At 30.9% G+C, this 17,461-nt stretch overlaps 2 protein-coding genes across 7 annotated transcripts in view; both read right to left on the reverse strand.

Annotated features, from left to right (window-relative positions):
• Positions 1–2,183: 2,183 nt before the first annotated feature.
• On the reverse strand, positions 2,184–6,359 carry Inx2 (innexin 2). Its single transcript, XM_035092057.1, has one exon. It carries the CDS (start codon positions 5,904–5,906, stop codon positions 4,830–4,832), a length of 1,077 nt encoding a protein of 358 aa, XP_034947948.1. The 5' UTR covers positions 5,907–6,359; the 3' UTR covers positions 2,184–4,829.
• A 7,896-nt stretch (positions 6,360–14,255) lies between these two features.
• The window catches only part of C3G (C3G guanyl-nucleotide exchange factor), a 65,912-nt gene continuing 62,706 nt past the window's right edge, over positions 14,256–17,461 (reverse strand). For all 6 annotated transcript variants that reach the window (XM_035092045.1, XM_035092040.1, XM_035092044.1 and 3 more), the window contains one exon: positions 14,256–16,892. In XM_035092045.1, the coding sequence (XP_034947936.1) occupies positions 16,757–16,892 (136 nt within the window). In that variant the 3' untranslated portion in view covers positions 14,256–16,756. The remainder of the gene's footprint in view (positions 16,893–17,461) is intronic.

The following is a 17,461-nucleotide window of genomic DNA, read 5'->3' on the forward strand; positions in this document are numbered from 1 at the left end:
ATTCTTTGAATGTCATGATAAAAAAATTCTTTCTAATACTTTGAATAGGTTCAGCACCAACAGATATCATTTACTAAGATGATTCTTCAGTTGGTTAGTTAATATTTAAACATGATAAAAATTTTGATGTGTCGATTATGAATTTTTGAATAATAAACATTTATATTTTTGGAAGAATTTCATTAAAGATGAATCCAAGCACAAGATTGAATATTCAATGATGATTTTGTAAACGTGTTGGTATTATTTTAGGCTGTTGCAATATTATTAAGGTATATGATTTTCTTCTGTAAATCATAGTGATTCACTTTCTAGGTATCTAACAACGATATGGTGTTGAGACAAAATAGTAATTATGTAATGTTGATATCTAATCATTCTATTTTACATTTTCTACAAGAAAAATAAATAATTACAGACAAAGTTTGTCAATAAAAATTTCTTACATACATACCTTTTACAAAAAAATAAACTTATGATTGATATTCTTAGAAGTGTTGAATTTAAATCTAAAATTAAATATTTCTAAATATTTTGATGAATAAAATAAGTCTTCTCTAATATTTAGAATTATTTTAACTGTAGTAAAAATAATAATACTGATTCAGCATCAAATTATCGTAGTGAAAAAATTTTAATACTCCAACATATCCTTGAGAACTTTAGAGAGTTAGATTCTAAGCTATAATTTTTGTAAAACATTATAATTTTTTTTTATCTATACTAATCCAAGTTAAATTATTTTTTTAAAAGATCGTAAGTTCTGAATTGCTATGTTAATATAAAACTTCATTAAAAATCAACTTAAAAGTCATAAAATGATTTTAAAGAATTTATTATCATATTCTATTTTAAAATAACATTGTTTTAGATGTAAATTCTTCAGCATTTTATTAGTGTAATGATTGATAAAAATGATATTAACTCTTCCCATGGCCTTAACTACCTGAAATAATCTTTTTTCAAGAATATCTTCTAAAGACCAATTAATTAGAAGCTTCATTTTAGCACTTCTGTAAGAAGTCAATTTCTTCAAGATCTCTGACCACAACCAGATGATCCACGATAAACTGCCCAATTCTATAAATAGCTTGATTGGCTAATCAATCACAGAAAAACCGATTCTAGTTTAATATCACATTCCCACAGATTTGATTAAAGTAAATAAATATTAAAATTCTAGAAACATGTAAAAGAGTTACATGAATTTTGAAAAGGAATAAAAACGAAAACTCTGAATAGAAGTCATTGAATAATTTAATTTTTTATTCCCACCAAGAAAACCCCTCATCGAAGTCTCCAGAGCTGAAAGAAAAAGAGATGGTAAACGATCACTCGTCTTGACTTCATCGTAACCCGTACAACAAGGACTTTGACCGGGCATTGCCCTCACCGTCGTGCAACCACGCGGACATTCTTGTTTCGAAGGGTCTCTTCATCCTCCTCTTCATCTACCGCTTCGCCTACACTTTCTTGGTATACCTGACTGATCTTGTATTATGTACAAGTATGTCGCCTTCAAGCTATACCATAAGCACAATGAAAACTTGATCACTCTCTCCAATATATAAAAAGTCTACTTGCCAACATTTGCATCATCATCAACTTCAATATTATATGAAGAGTTCTTCTTTAATCGATGTATATTCTACTAAATATAGAGAGGAAAATTGCTTGTTGGGGTAGAAGTTAAATTGAATAAAATACCAGGTAGCTGAATATGCGATCAGTGGACTTGAAAATCAACTCGGTCGGTACACTCATCTTTCTCACGTGTTGGACAAGCACGTCGACGTTGCCTTTATGCTGAGGTCTTTCCTCGATTATTACTTCTGGTCTCACGCTCACTGACAATTTGAAAGTTGTGATTATTCCATGGAATTGATGAAACATTAATGGAAAAATGATATTAAACTTATTTTATCTATTTCCTATAAAAAGATTTCATGTTTTTTCAATACCAACATCTCAATAACGTGTCTATCTTGGAATAAATTAATAATGTTCAATAGAGGTAGTCACGTTTAGGACCCCTCGACCTAGTGATTGAGGCATGATTGAAGGTTAATGATTGGCCCTTGCACGACTGCAACGTGTTTAACGTGCAGCCATTATCAAAACTTCATACTCTTTACATACAACTGGAGAATAGGATGTCTAGAAAAATAAATAAAAATCACTCATTACAGGCATTTTGTTTATTTGATTTCTTATTAGATTTTTTGACCAACTTTCTTTCTCCTTAAACACTTTCTGTACAATTCGTATTTCTTTATTAACATTCGTAAATATTAAAAAAATTGTAATGTAATAGTTACATTATTATTATTATTATTATTATTATTATATGGTATCAAATAGTTATTAATTTTTTGTTTCATTAATATTATTGGCACTTGTAAATTTAATACATGCACAAATTGTTTATTTTAAAACAAATAGATATCTTTATAAAATTGTATTTGTAAAGAATACAGTAAAAGCTCTAATACAATTTATAGGCTCATAAAATATAATAATTCGGAAAAATTTATATCTAAATAATCTAGAAAAAAACACTTTTTTTTTGTTTATTTTAATTAAACTTTTTTCTTTATTTTTTATATCATTCTACTTTCTTATTATAAGATTATGATTACAAAAAGACAATTGTCGTTGACTCTATCACATAAGATTTGCTCGAGAACGGATTTATTCTCGCAATCTGATCGCGGCTTATCACTACAGTTATCAGAAAATAGTTACGGCATTTTTTCTTTTTTGTTTAACATTTTAATTAGTATCTTTGAATGATATGCTTACTATTGATCCCCACAGAACAGGTCTCTTTGTTTTCTTTTTCTTTATCATGGCATTTGTGGCCTTTTAACAGGAAATCTTTTATTTAAAAAAAAAAGAAACTCTTAGTTAATACAAAACCAACATTTTTACATTTTTTTTTAATTTATTTTTATTGACAAACGAACAATTAAAAAATGGAATGAAAATACTTGAGATACAAACAATGATCTACTGGCAGTCTTATTTTGAGCGAAGATTTTAAATTTTGCTCATTCAATTCTAATGATCAGTAAAGATACAGTTAATGAAAGAAATAAAATGTAATAAAGTGAAAAAAAAGAAAGAAAAAAAAAAGATTAACATTATCTCGACATTGATTGCCGCTAATATTATTGTCTTTTCTTACTAAGTCTTAATGTTTTTTCGATCTTCAGATAATTGTCTGGCATAGATTGTAGCTTACAAATATATATATTTATAGTAAATTAACGGCCGACAATTATTCATCCAATTAAATTTATCAATGACACTTTTTTTTTTTAATGAATAAAAAGGCATCGGCTACCGATAATTAACGAGAGTCTGTTGCAATTCTTTCAATAATTCACATTAATAATTTCTAGTGACCCGGAAGAATTGTCAACTGAGTCAACGTTTAGGACGTGAACGGCAGTATCATATTAATACGAGGCATACAATAGGCATTATAACACCTTAAAAAATATCAAAAATACTTAGTGCTAATGCACATTTGCCTCATCCATCCTGGAATGGATACAATTTTTCATTTAAAAAATGTATTATATCTACAAAAATTCTTGTATAATAATTAATAATAATATATAGCTTTCTATCTTCTATACCCTAGGAAAAAGTTACTACAGCTACGTGTGATAGCGAACAAAGAAATAGTAGGTAAAGAATATGGAAGTAATGCTATTGGGAGGACGGCGTCGGTTAGTTATTTTGTGCGTTTTCACATTTTCTATTTTCTTTTCATTGATTTTTTGGCCAATGCCTGACTAAACCCTCAGGTCTGTCTAACAAAGCCATTGATGTTTTGTGAAATGATTCTCATTGTCTCCTGTCTATACCCTTGAACTTTCTCTATTGTTCCTTATCCACAAGTCTCACATGACTAAATCTCAATAAACGAATTGTAGTTTATTAACAAAAATACATTTCAACTTGTCACAGAATTTTGATTATTTTATTTATTTTAATTGTCATGAAGCAACGTTGAGATAAAGAAAATATAGAGAATGAGATTTTTGATAGTCTTTAAAGTACTTCATACAAAGGTTAGTTATTTCCTTTCTTGTAGTAATGGCGTAGTGATAGTAGTAGTAATTGTAGTAGTAGAGGCAGTAGTAGTAGTGGTGGTGGTGGTTGATGATGCAACGTGTAAGAGATTGATTGAAATACATTGAAAGGAGTAATATTATTAAAAAAAAAGAATCTAGAAAAAAAAATAGACGCCGTCCGCCGTTTATCACAATTAGAGTCTACCAAAGCTTTCGTCGTCCCACGACCCAGATAATTATTTATCAGAAATTGTCAAGCTGTACTGATATAATCTTTCAAGTATGTACGTATGGAAAATTATGATTTCTATTATGAAAAGTACTGAAGAGATAATTATTATTAAAAAAAAAAAAAGAAAATTAAATTGGGTCGTAGATTACGGAGAACTGACTCCAATTAGAAAAGAATGGATTTAGTTCGTTTATCGAGCTGTAAAATGTAACTTGAGTGTTTGATGTTGGATTGAGTATCGACAATTTTGATGCACACATTGGATAAAGTGTAATTGCAATACGAGCTTCTATTCGTATGGTGTCTAGTCGGAGTAAAAGAAGATATGTGACTCAAACAAGAAAGAAAAAAAAACACCGACAGCTCAAGGGTTATCTCAGCCACCAAGTGGAAATAAATCTCGATTGGTTCGCTAACTTTTTATAAATATCCTTCGTTAATTTTTTATCTTTCTGCGACATCAGAGAACGAGAGAGTATCTTCTCTTTTTCTCCATCAGATACAGGTTTAGGTTAGACGTTTTCTTTCCCCTCTAATCTCAATGCTAAATCATGGACTAACTGCTTGTAGACAAGTGGATCGATGTTTTTGCCAAGTTGATAAAGGACGAACCAGTCGCCAATTTGGAACTTCTGTGCAATAACTTGTACTTGACTTTGTGGTGAAAGACGAGAGCGTGCACGAAGAAGGATCAGACGTAGTTTCGGTCCAGCAACAACGGCGGCGCGGTAGAGCAAACTTAATCCACTGAGGATTGAAAGAATGATGAACCAGAACCAAAGGAATACGTAGATTTTTTCGTTTACAATATTCAACGGAAGTACACACAGACCATCAAACTTTTGTACTGAACCGGAAGCACCATATTTGTGGAAGGTGCACTTTGTAACTTTTGGAAAAACTCTAGACATTGGATCGTTTCTTTCTTCAGGTTCCATTTCAGTGAATCGGACTACATCTGCTCCATATGTTGAAAATTCGCCGTCCAGGAAGAAGTCCATGAAGTAAATTTGTCCCACGACGTTGATAAAGTTGAGCACTTCACAAAAGAAGAATCGATAGGCGTAGAAATTTTGAGAATATAAATTTGATCGAAAATATTCAACAAGTAGTTTGCTACGTTCGACCTTGTTAGGATCAGTGACAACAGGTCCATTGAGATCAAGCATAAGCATCTTGATTCTACCACCTTCCCAAGTCTTCCAGAGATATCGTGGAATGTAGAAGAGTATGGCTTGGAAGAATAGTGTAAAGCACACCCACTGGTAGTACTTATGGTACTTAACCTCATCAGCCCCCTCGACGTGAGATGCGACGCCAGGTTGCACCACGTCTTGACCGATCCGGCCAACACGATCAGGAATCGTAAAAGTAGAGTAAATCCAGCAGTAAGTGTCCATTACATTGAGAGGTATTTCATCGACAATACAGTCGATGGGATCTCCAATGTACTGTCTAGATGTAACTAGAAGCGAGAAGGCTATCAGGATAATCACAGTAGCTTTATAATGTAATCGAAATACATTATTATCAATGCACACAGCATCGAGCTTGAGCAAGCCCCGAACTGAGCCAAAAACATCAAACATGGCTGCCGATTTTTTGTTTTGACTTTAAAAAATTCGAGTATAATCCACAAAAAATGTTGTACACTCACGAAGATGCACACACTACGAGTTCCGGCTCGTCACTGGTGGCTTCAGTTATCACGAGAGTTCCCAAAATGTCTTGTAATTGATCACTTTATTTCCACGTTAGTTAATTTGTACATCCGATTTACTAATCCAAACTCACGTGCTTTTTTTCCTCACACTTGTTTTTATCTCTCTCTCCCACTGCTTGCTGTCTTCTGTCGATCACACTCGAGATCTGCGGTCACCCACCGATGTTGTACTAAACACAAGCAGCGCGCAATGGCTGAGTGACGCGCTCTGCCTCCTGTATCCACGCTCGGTGAGTTCGGCGTTCGGTAAAACTACTCTTTTGCCTCTTTCTCCTACGCTCGCTGTCTACGGGCGTTGGGGACTGAACGGCTGTCGAGCGATGGTACCCTCTCCCTTCCCCGTCGTATTTCCCCCCCGTCGTTGCCCCCATCAGTGTCCCCACTGCGATCCGCTTCGTGCCCTCGTGGAACCCCGCTTAATTCCACGCCTAAGCTTCCCCCTTACCACATTGCGATCTTCACTCGTCTACCAGGAGATCGCACACTCGGCATTCATCGCCCGCACTCGGCTACTTTCGACCCAACCTGATTGATGTCTGCGCATGCGCACATATGCCAGATTCCTGTTGCTATGGAAACCGATGCCACAGGTCGTCCCAACGTCTCAAGTCCTACGCGGCGCCCTGTTGAACTCAAGCCCTCTACTCGTAAAGGAAATGTTAAGGAATTCTCACTGCTTACGAGATGAATCATATGTTAGACAAGGACAGCAACAACCCCCAAAAGTCATTCAAAATCTTAATGACACCAGGTGAAAAGATTCCTCTCTAGAATTTCTTGGAACAATTTGCGTATTTTTTCTTCCTTATTCTTTCTAAGCTAAAATCTCCAACTCAAATTTCATGAGATCCTGCCATGCTACGTAGATGCTTGTGGACTTGGCATCTCTCTGGGTGAAAGCACGTCCGACCGCACACGAACTAAGCGTCGATGAACGTACCCTATCAACAGGAATTATCATACTGTCCATATAGGTCATAAATGCAGGCCATTGCAAGAAAGATAATTATGCACTGCTCTCAGAAGAACGATTGTGAACGGTGAATGCAAGCTTAAGAAATTCTTCAGCGTCCTTACCATTAGGTGTGTACGTTTTTGTGGTTGCGAAACTTGTATCTATCATAAAGATCATGCACCTCCCCAGGCTATCAAAATTACTCATACGGTAGATAAATTACTGAGTTAATAAAATGGTTTGAGTTTATCTCAAGAAAATCTATCACTTGTAATGAGAGACTTACACCTTATTTTCGTCATTCGATACTTTGCATAGAGAACTTAATTAAATATTTTATTTACTAATTGATTCTCATCTAGAACATTTTAAACTTTTCTCTTATCTTTAGAAAAATATTCATGATATCATTTCGTATTATTAATATCAACTTGTCATTTGTTGGAGAACTTTCCTTTTCTCTTTTACAAATTGTCCTATTCTTTTAGTCAATACATATTCAAGGAATATATGTCTCACTTAGACATCCTGCAAAATTAAATGCTGAAAAAAATTATTCGATTGAGAGCCTTCTAGATAAATTAAAGAAGATTAGTTTTAATAATTATAAAAAAAAAAATATGCACTGCACGTGGAAATCATCTAGATTAAATCAACTCATCGATGAATAAATTTCTTATGAGTTGTAGTTTTTTTTATATCACCAAAACTAGTGATATTCTTTTTCCTACTTCAGTCACGTTATTTTTTCCATGTATTAACATTTTTTTACTTAAATTCTTTTATTTCATTCATATCAGCGCGCACACGCGCAGTCATAGCTGACACGTGCATTACAATCATTACAACCCATGAGCATTGACGCGATAGAGAGTGTAGGTTGTATTTTGCGGTGTCGTACGTATTATTCCTGTGATAATGAAATGAGTAATTGTTTCAAGATAACAATAGATTCCTATTTTCCTAATTAAATTTTTCACTACCAAGGAGTTTTTCCATTTTTTTTTGTTATTTCTATAGAAAATTGTCTATATGTACAATACCTAAATTAGGTTAGAGCAACATGTGATATCACTACGTAACAACTATATAATCATCTATTTAATGATATTTATAAAAAATATCACCATCAATTACGAGTTCTCGAAAGTAATTATGACGATAAATTATAAATATATATTCTATCTTTATTAAATTAATTAATTCATTTTTTTCTCTTTATGCTTTCCTAGAATTCACCAGAATTATGTAAAAAAGATGAAACAAACTCTGTTCTCAGCTGCATCGTAATTTTTTCGGAGGTTGGTTGTAAATCTTTTGAAGATTTAGTAACAGAAAAGGATGTTTCCCTTTCAGGGATCTATTGTAAAGTTTTCAAAATCATTGTTATATTGACTAATCGTTTTTTCTGGGATTACTATTCACATTCCTTGGATACAATTGTTTATTTATTCTTTATATTGTATTATTTTTTTCATTCATCACTTAGTCTCTTATTACTAGAAATAAAATCAGCAATTACTTGAAGGAAAATCCTTTTAATTTATTCACAATATTTTCAAGATTTATCTTATGATTGCTATTCTTCATTCACATTAATTTTTTTGATTATTTATTTCTAAAATAGAATGTGTAATTATAAGACATAAAAAAAAATTTCATTTACATGTATTTACCAAGGTATGTTCCTTTCTAATATGAATATTCCTATCTTTCATGGTGATCTTTAATTATTTATATTTTTATTTTTTAATAGTTTATGCAATTATTTTTAACAGAGTTTATCATTTAAACTGATTTATTTATTTTTCAAAAGTTGAATTTTATTTCAGGTGATTTTATTCTTTCATTAAAATGAAAGCTTCAATCTTCGTTGTACCTCAATCAATTCTTTTTTGTAGAAACTGATCATAAATAATGTTAAAAAGGCTTGAAAATGTCAAGATTTAATATAAAGTAATGTTTTTATCCAAACTCAGTCAGTGTTTCCCTAATATGAATTTATCCAGGAGAAATATTACAGAACTCAATTCAGAATGAGTTTTTTTGATTATAAATTTCACCTCTAATCAAGGCTTCAACAAGCTCGACTGTAATATCCTTCTACAGTATAGCATTATTTCTTGAAGTAACCTATTCGCCGTTTTTATGAAACTGGTGTAACGGGTTTCCAGTCTAGAAGCCATCAGCACAAGCATCACGTCGCGACATTCGGTCGCACAAGCAATTATCAAACTTATATACCTCACATATATCCACACATGAGTATAAATAAATACAAAAAATCATGCGTGTGAAAAGTACTGCTTCAAAATAATTTCAACGTAATCAGCATCATTAATTCATCATATCATGATGACGTTTCAACCGCTATCAATTAAAGTAGGTGCAACATAGAGGAATCAATTTGATTAATCATCAGTAATTGACCCAGCCCATCCATCACCAATCATGAATCTCTCGTAAACACTTTTAATAACAATGCCCAGCTTAATCTGAATTCTAGAGTCATCAATATACGAATCATCAAGTACCAAGTTCAAAAAATGTGATGAAAAAAAATCCAACTTCTCACGCTTAATCTATTCAAAGTATTCTTAAGAAGCTCGAAGATTACATGACCAAGATACGATTATAGTATGGAAGTTAAAAGGAAGCTGCTAATTATCTTAATTGATTAATTGGTTACTGGAGCTGGCGTCAAGAAGAAGGTTGAGATGAGTATTTAGTATACCACAATGATCTATACGTGGTTCTGAATTAACCTCAGGAACTTGATACTGAGCTGGACCTGAAACCACCTAACAGATAACACTGATGAATAAATTTATTGTTCAGCAAAAAAAATAATAAAGCTTTCGTTTCAACTACAGATCAGATGATTCCAAGTTTGCATCCTAGCAGGATGGAAAGGTTCTTTTTGCTCCTTATCACAGAGATTTTTTTTACTTGTATATCTTTCTTCAGACAAAGGAGTGCCTAGACGTCATCGCTTACTCATGTTACCTTATTTTAGCTCGCCAGTGATATTCTACGAACAAAGTTTAAAATGACTGCCTTATTTGTGTATCTATTTTACTGTGTACTAAGTTTCTTTTCATTATATTAGCACTTTTTTGCTGACTAAAATCAGCTGCTTGTAAAATGAGCTGGGTATATCATAAGTGTGGGCTGTGATAGAGGAGTAGGTGAAGGAGTTGTAGAGAAGAGTAATAATAAAGGGAAGAACGACAAAAAAGAGACCTAATTGAGAACAAACTCAGAGTCTCGTGGTGTTGGGTCAAATAAATTAACCCGTTCGGATCGAGTACCTCCAGGCACACGGATGCGGAATGAGAGCCAAGTGAAACGTTGCAGTGACGAAATGTCCCCAACTATATAAGCTATTTTTATCTCAGACACGTGTTGGATGATTATCACGATTAGAATATAACTCTCGGTTAATTCTTATGACAGATATGAATGACCTTGACCTACGCAATCATCAATAGGGTGATCATATTGGCATAATGAAACTATTTTTGTTCTTCATTGTGCTGAAAATTTTTTTTACAAGAAAAATTATTTAAAAACAACATTTAATAATAATTGTTATAAAAATGAACTTAAATAAGCTCAAGTAGATTTTTAAGTTTTGAAAACTAAAGCTTGAAGGTTTAGAATATCAAGATAAAAATATTCTGACATTAATGAACACGTTGAAATGGACGAAATAGCTAGGCAATTCTCTCACGAATATACCATTGAATGGATCTTCAGCTCTTGGATTATTCACACATCAGAAACTCGCAATTTACTAGAGTCAATAAATTATGCTGAATGTTAATGACGATACCATCGATCAACCTTGTATCATGTATTCCGAGAACAATTGTTAAGTTATTGTCAGGTTCTCAAGAATTTCTGAGGGTCAACCCAGATGTTAGTCACCTGCGAGTAATCGTGAGTCGTCGCGACAGCACCAAGTTGGCGTCTTGTTCTTCCATGCTTGGTAAGAAACCTGAGTCCCAGGGGGGCGAGGAAGTGAGTAGGAAAAGAAGGTAGAAAGAAAGAAATACGTGAAGAGCAAGCAGGAGCAACGGTGAGAGACTGCAGACTCTTGGTTATACTTGAAGGTGGGGGAGTAGAAGAGGGCCGGTTTTTCTGGTTTGACTCCGGTCTCTTGGCCTGTCCCGGACCCCTTTGGTATTCCAGGCTACCATTTACTCAGCCACAGGTTCTCATGTCGAGCTTCCTCGTCGTTTTTGTATGAAAACGACAGACTCGTTTATCACTCAATACTCTATAGTGTAAAAGAGTTTTTTATAAAATAATCAAACGCTTTAATTTTATCAATTTTTAATCGATCCAATCATTTTACATCATAATTCCATTTCTCCATCTTGCCTTTCACCTTCACTGAAGTAACTCGGAAGCTGCTGGAAGATACAAATCTTTGGAATGCAGTTCTGTTGTCATTAAAATGCGTTTTCCTTGCACAGAAGCAACGAGCAAGAGAGCTTCTGCCGTGAAGATGACCATAAATCAAAGTCTACTATAGTAGAATCATGAATGAAGTTGACTAGACAGTTTACCTCAAATTAAAAGGTATCCTCGAGAACTTTTTCAACGCCCTCAAGGCACTCTGTAATTTTTACTTGAGATTCAGCGGTGTTTCGACGCCTCTCATTGACTCTAAAGTTCACGGGTAATCATGAGGGCAGTGTTTTTTTTTTCTTTTTTTAGTTCGAACGAGTTAGATAAGCATCGAGGTCATTAGGTGTGTTCGAATAATTGTGATCGGTTGGATTAATCACTAACAATCACTAGATAATAAGAATTGAGTTTCGAGGCATCTGCTGCAATACAGTAGCCGGAACATAATGGTACTCGTTAATTTATAAACTAGACAAGTTCTGAATGGACATCATGCAAACAGTGCTTTATCTCTTCTGCAGATACAATTTTATGCGCTCGTCCTTGAGCTAGAAAATAACGCTTCGAAATCACTCGTCGAGTACTCGTTGGACAAACTATCGTTTAACGTTGTTTCAAAAACATCCGACAAATTAACGATTCAGGAACAGCCATTAAATGAGATTTGCTAGATTGGAGGAATAATAAAACATTCAATAGTTAATCTCTGCAATAACTTTTCGTATATTTTAGTACAAGTTGCAAGAATTTTCAGTAGTTTTGATCTCTCGCACAAAATGATTTCACATTATTTTTTTTTGGTATTTATGTCTCACAATTTGACTTTCACACTTATATACATTCGTTACAATGAAGCTAAAACAAATTTTATTGTTTCTTATTACGATGTAGCGTCTGTATAAATAAATCATCCGAATACGAATGTGACTGCTTATAAAAAATTTAAAGCATCAAATGGATTTCATGTAACATTCATAGAGTTTGATAATCATTGGTTACATTAGTTGAATATCCTTTCCATTCATTACTAGTTGATTACGAATATTAATCAAGTTCCACTTAAATATTTTAGTCAAATGTTTTACTGATATAGAAACAGTGTGTGTGTTTTACAATAAATAGAAAAAATTCATTTAGAAAAATATCATGACAATAGCAAATAACATATGAAAATGAATATAACAAAATACACATATACTTCCTTACACATTTGTTTTTTTTTTGTTACAATTTTTTCATTGCAAATTTACTACTATAGGGCATATCTCATGTATTACATTAATATCACTCAGTCACCAATGATATGCTTTTATGAACTGTCGGTCAGGTATTTTGAATATAATATTTCTATTAATTTATTTTATTCATTCATTTAATCATTTTTTTTTGTTATTTTATTTTAGTGTGAAAACGATTTCAAAGTGCCATATAAATTTTGATTTTATTTTCGATCATCGTTAAATTATTTTTAAACGAATTTCTCTGACAGATACAGTTCGTTAACAGGCTTATAAACTGTTGAATAATTTTCTACCTGTTTATTTTAGCTAGCAATGAGATTATGGATATGTATGTTTGTTGACTTTAATAATTTTATGATTTTGTCTTCACTCTGATGCAAGTTTATTATTTTACTAGAAATTCATCAGAGTACTGACATATGGGTTTTAATACTTACCACTGAATCTATAGATATATTGTTTAATTACACACATATTTCGAAAAGTATGGTAACACATTGAGTAATTTTTTTGTTCTTGTTTGTTAGTACATTTATACCTAGCTGTTCTGTATTTTATTTTTTATTATTTGAATATTTATTATCTATTTTAGTTTAATATCTGCATGTTTCTTATTAAATCTGATTTCGGCGAGTTTCATTTGATTTGTATAATCGTATTTGTTTACATAATATCCATAAAAAAACTCAAAACTATCATAACTAAATTTGGATTGTTATTGAGTACTAATTTTTTAGTATTGTGTAAACAAATAGTGTATTTTGTTTGATATTTATTTTATTTTTTATCTATTGATAATCCTCGCCTTTGAATTAAGATTCACTCAAATTCATTATGGACCTCTATTTTGTAATTTTCAGTATTAAGTCTGATGATTAGATTTTTCATTTTTGTTTTATTACTGATAACTTTCTTATTTATCAGTAATATTTTAAAGCTGCAACATTCAGCGATAAAAGATATAAAAACACCAAAGTATGTCATATGACTTTTTCTACAGCACATGTTATTTTTGATACAAATTGAACCAAAACCACATATAATGTACTTTTAATGACTTCAAGTATTATCTATCTAATTAATAAAATTTGAGTCTAATTGTTTCGTTGCATTTAATCAATTTATTATCTCACTCTTAATGATCATTTTTTAAATCACTTATTAATTTAAATTGTTTGACTAACTTTTAATTATTAATTGTCTACTAATCACTTAGCCTTATTTCGAAAAAAATGTGTAACACTGATAGCATATTACCTAGGTATGTAATTTTGAAAGTGAAAAAGCTTTTGATAAATATAGATTAAAGTGTTACGATTGATAGCTCTGGGCGGATTTAGAGAAACAATTTAGAGATAAAATTAAACCATAAATCATGAATAATTACAAAGCACCAATAGTTACTATTTATAGATATTTTAAAATAGATTTTAATTGTTACAGGTGTGGTTTGATAACAAAACTTTCAAGGAAAATTTTAGTTTGAAAAATCAGTATAATTTATAGTCAATAAATTTTACAACAAAATAAAAGTATTGACAAAAAAAAATAATATTAATATATTTTTTTAATAAAAAGTTAAAATAAAATACGAATAAAAGTCAATGAAATTATTTACCTATCTTTTAACATTCTGTTAAATAAAATCAATATGTATATTATATGTATATATAAAGATTTTAGTTACACGTTTATACTAATATAATATGGCATCACAATAATTGCATTGAACTTAAAATTATGGCCTCGATGTTATGTGTAAAATTAATTTATCATTGTAAGCCTCACGCATTTACAATGTTCTTCTTTTTCTTTTGTTTTATTTTTCATTATTACCGAGAATTAATAAAGTAAATAATTGTAATTTTGTTAGATTATCTGCTGTAGACGTTGATAAGTCCTTGTATTTTAATAATATTGTTTTAACAACGATTACAATTATTTACATTATGATTTTTAGAATAAGAAACAGTTGATACAATTAAAGTATTTACAACATTCATAAAACTTCTTAAATATTATATTTATATTTATATATATTAGATATTTCAGTATACGCATTCAACCTAACAAAAATGTGAAAAAATTATTCAATGCTGTTATCAGCACAAGTGAAACATTCTCTTAAAAAACTCCAAAAAGATGCAAAATTGCGAACCATATTCCATTTCGGACGTCTTTAAAATTCTTTTTTTAGATTAACTGAAAAGATATTGCTATTTTCATAGAACAGTCAATTATAAATTTTATGCAATGGCGCAATGTGTCCAATGTATTAAATCAAATTGGTATTAATTACTCTATTTTACTTTTGTTTATAGAAGTTGTAAAAATTGTCTTAGTGAATTATTACTGGTATTACTATTGACGGCCTCTACTTTTCGTTACAGAGTTGGTGTTCTAATTGTTTATTATTACTTTTTTAACGGATTCTATTACTTGTACAAGGCAAATCACTATTGAAAGCCTACGTTACTTGAAAAGCGATTAGATTTCTTTAATTGCATTGATGTTTTTGTCTTGCTCTTATCTCGATGTTTGAATTTTTTTGTTTAATTTACAATAATTTTTCAGTTAATATTTTGTGATATTTGGATTAAAATGAGCTTGTAATAATTTTACTATTGTGGGGTTTAGTATGGACGTGTTCGCTTAGGCCTCGCATCATTCTTATTACTCATATTCAAAATTCACATTCACATTCCTACAATTTCACGCACATTTACATTGGATGATTTACAGTGATACTATTCTTATGATTTCTTTTTTTGCTCATAAATTAGGTGTCCTTCTCTTTATCTTATTTTTGTCTCTAATAGCAATTTATATTAGAATTGAATGTCATTTATTAATACTATGGGCTAAAAAATGTCAGGCTTTTTTTTATTACACAGTAAAAAAAATTTTTCGTTGATAATAACTCTATCTTTTCTATTTGAAAAATTACTTGGTTTTTATTAATGAAGTCGACTTCGAACATAAAGTGAACAAATTGTGCTTTCAAATAAAATTTATGAACATGCTGAAGTAAAAAGTTTTATGGCTGTTGTAAAAAACAATTTCAAATAAAACTTTTTTACTGTGTAAATGTAAATAATAATTGAGTTATTGCTATTATTATTCAGTGAATGTTCAAAAGTAACAATATTTCCAGTAATTGGAATGTATTGTAAAAGAAAAGTGCAAAAATTTTCATTATTTATCAATCAAAATCACGTCACTCTCGAAATTGGTTACCTAATAGCATAAAGAGAATAGAGGACTTGACTCAAAGCTAAAAGCTTGATTAACTAGCAGCAAGTCACCAACAAAAGATTTTTTCTATAATCATATACAATAGTATATGTAACAGTTGGTCTCAGTCAGGCCATTTGTCTTAGTGTTGTGTGCTAAGAAGACCGACACGACTTAAGACTTGATGGCTCTTTACATCAATCAACGTAATTGGTGTTCTTCCTTGTGTAATCAACAGCATCCCGTTGACTATAAAAATGTTTCTAACTACGTAAACTATATGTAAATGGACGTGGCTATACGTTAAACCAAATAAAACGTTGGAAAAACGTAAATACATTATATCTAATTAATTTACATACATGTACAATCCGGATGAACTCATAAATAATAAAAATTTATACTTAAAATTATGTAATGATGCTGTGATTTTTTTCGTGTCAGCATACACGTGTTTTTTTTTCTTTTTTAATTTCATGAATTGCTTTGTCCAAAGCAAGTATATTATTATATTATTTTTACAATAAATTTATTCTTCTCTTTTAAGCAATTTGGCATTATACTTTGCTGACGGACAATGTCAATCAATCCATTTAATTCACAAATTAATTCTATACTTTTGTTTAAAGTTAATAAAATTATTGATATAAACTGTTCACCTCACAGAGGCTGAAAAATTTCGTCTAATGACTTAATAACATTACTAATATGTAATTCAAGGATACTGACTCTTTTACTATTTTTAATAATAAGCTAAAAATGTCGTGTCTGTGTGTGTGTGTGAATATATATTAGTATTTAAGATTCAACTTTTATGAATCTTGTCTGTTTTCACATTGTTTGCAATTAAAGAATTCCTTACAACCTAATTTAGTTCTGTTGTGGTTTCTTTCCACCACGTGGTTTGATGCTTTCTGAAATCTGCCACATAGCTTCTTCACAGAGAAAATCACTGAAGTTGTTGAAGAATGTAATAATACGTTCATTTTTCTTGAATGAATATGTTCTGAAAGAGAGAAATAATTAGAGTTATTGAATCAGTTGGGTGATTTAATAATTAGTATAATTATTTGGGAGTTGATGGAGAGTCTCATTATCAACATTAGCTATTATTCACAGGATGACTCCATAAATAAATATATGGAATTGACCTAACAATACTAATTTAATAATTAATCCCAGTAATTTTAACAGTACTTTTCTATAAATATTTATAAGACGATTTCATAAGTGTTTAATAATTTCATAATACCACATTGTTAAAATGAAAACAAGATATTGAGTCAAATGATCTAAAATAATTGAACTTAATTAAGGAAATTAAAAATAAATAATTATCTATAGTTAATTACTTTCATCGACATTTAATTGATCCCAATGATAAATTTTTGAAATTGGTGATATCTATGTTAAGATAAAATCTAAGTATTATTCATTTATTAGTTTCTAATTATAAAAACCTAATTTACGTAAATTAAATATGTAATTGAAAAAAGATAAATATTATCATAATATTATGAAAGAAAATTAGAAATAGACTAATAATTTATGAACTACTTTGAAACTAAAATCAGT

This window comes from Chelonus insularis, unplaced genomic scaffold (genome assembly GCF_013357705.1).
Source record: "Chelonus insularis isolate UGA/USDA-ARS -01 unplaced genomic scaffold, ASM1335770v1 contig_93_pilon, whole genome shotgun sequence".
In the NCBI taxonomy this organism is placed as follows: domain Eukaryota; kingdom Metazoa; phylum Arthropoda; class Insecta; order Hymenoptera; family Braconidae; genus Chelonus; species Chelonus insularis.

What these genes read in the sequence shown, in the direction of transcription:
- Inx2 (XM_035092057.1), bottom strand. Translation starts at nt 5,906, where the DNA reads ATGTTTGATGTTTTTGGCTCAGTTCGGGGCTTGCTCAAGCTCGATGCT.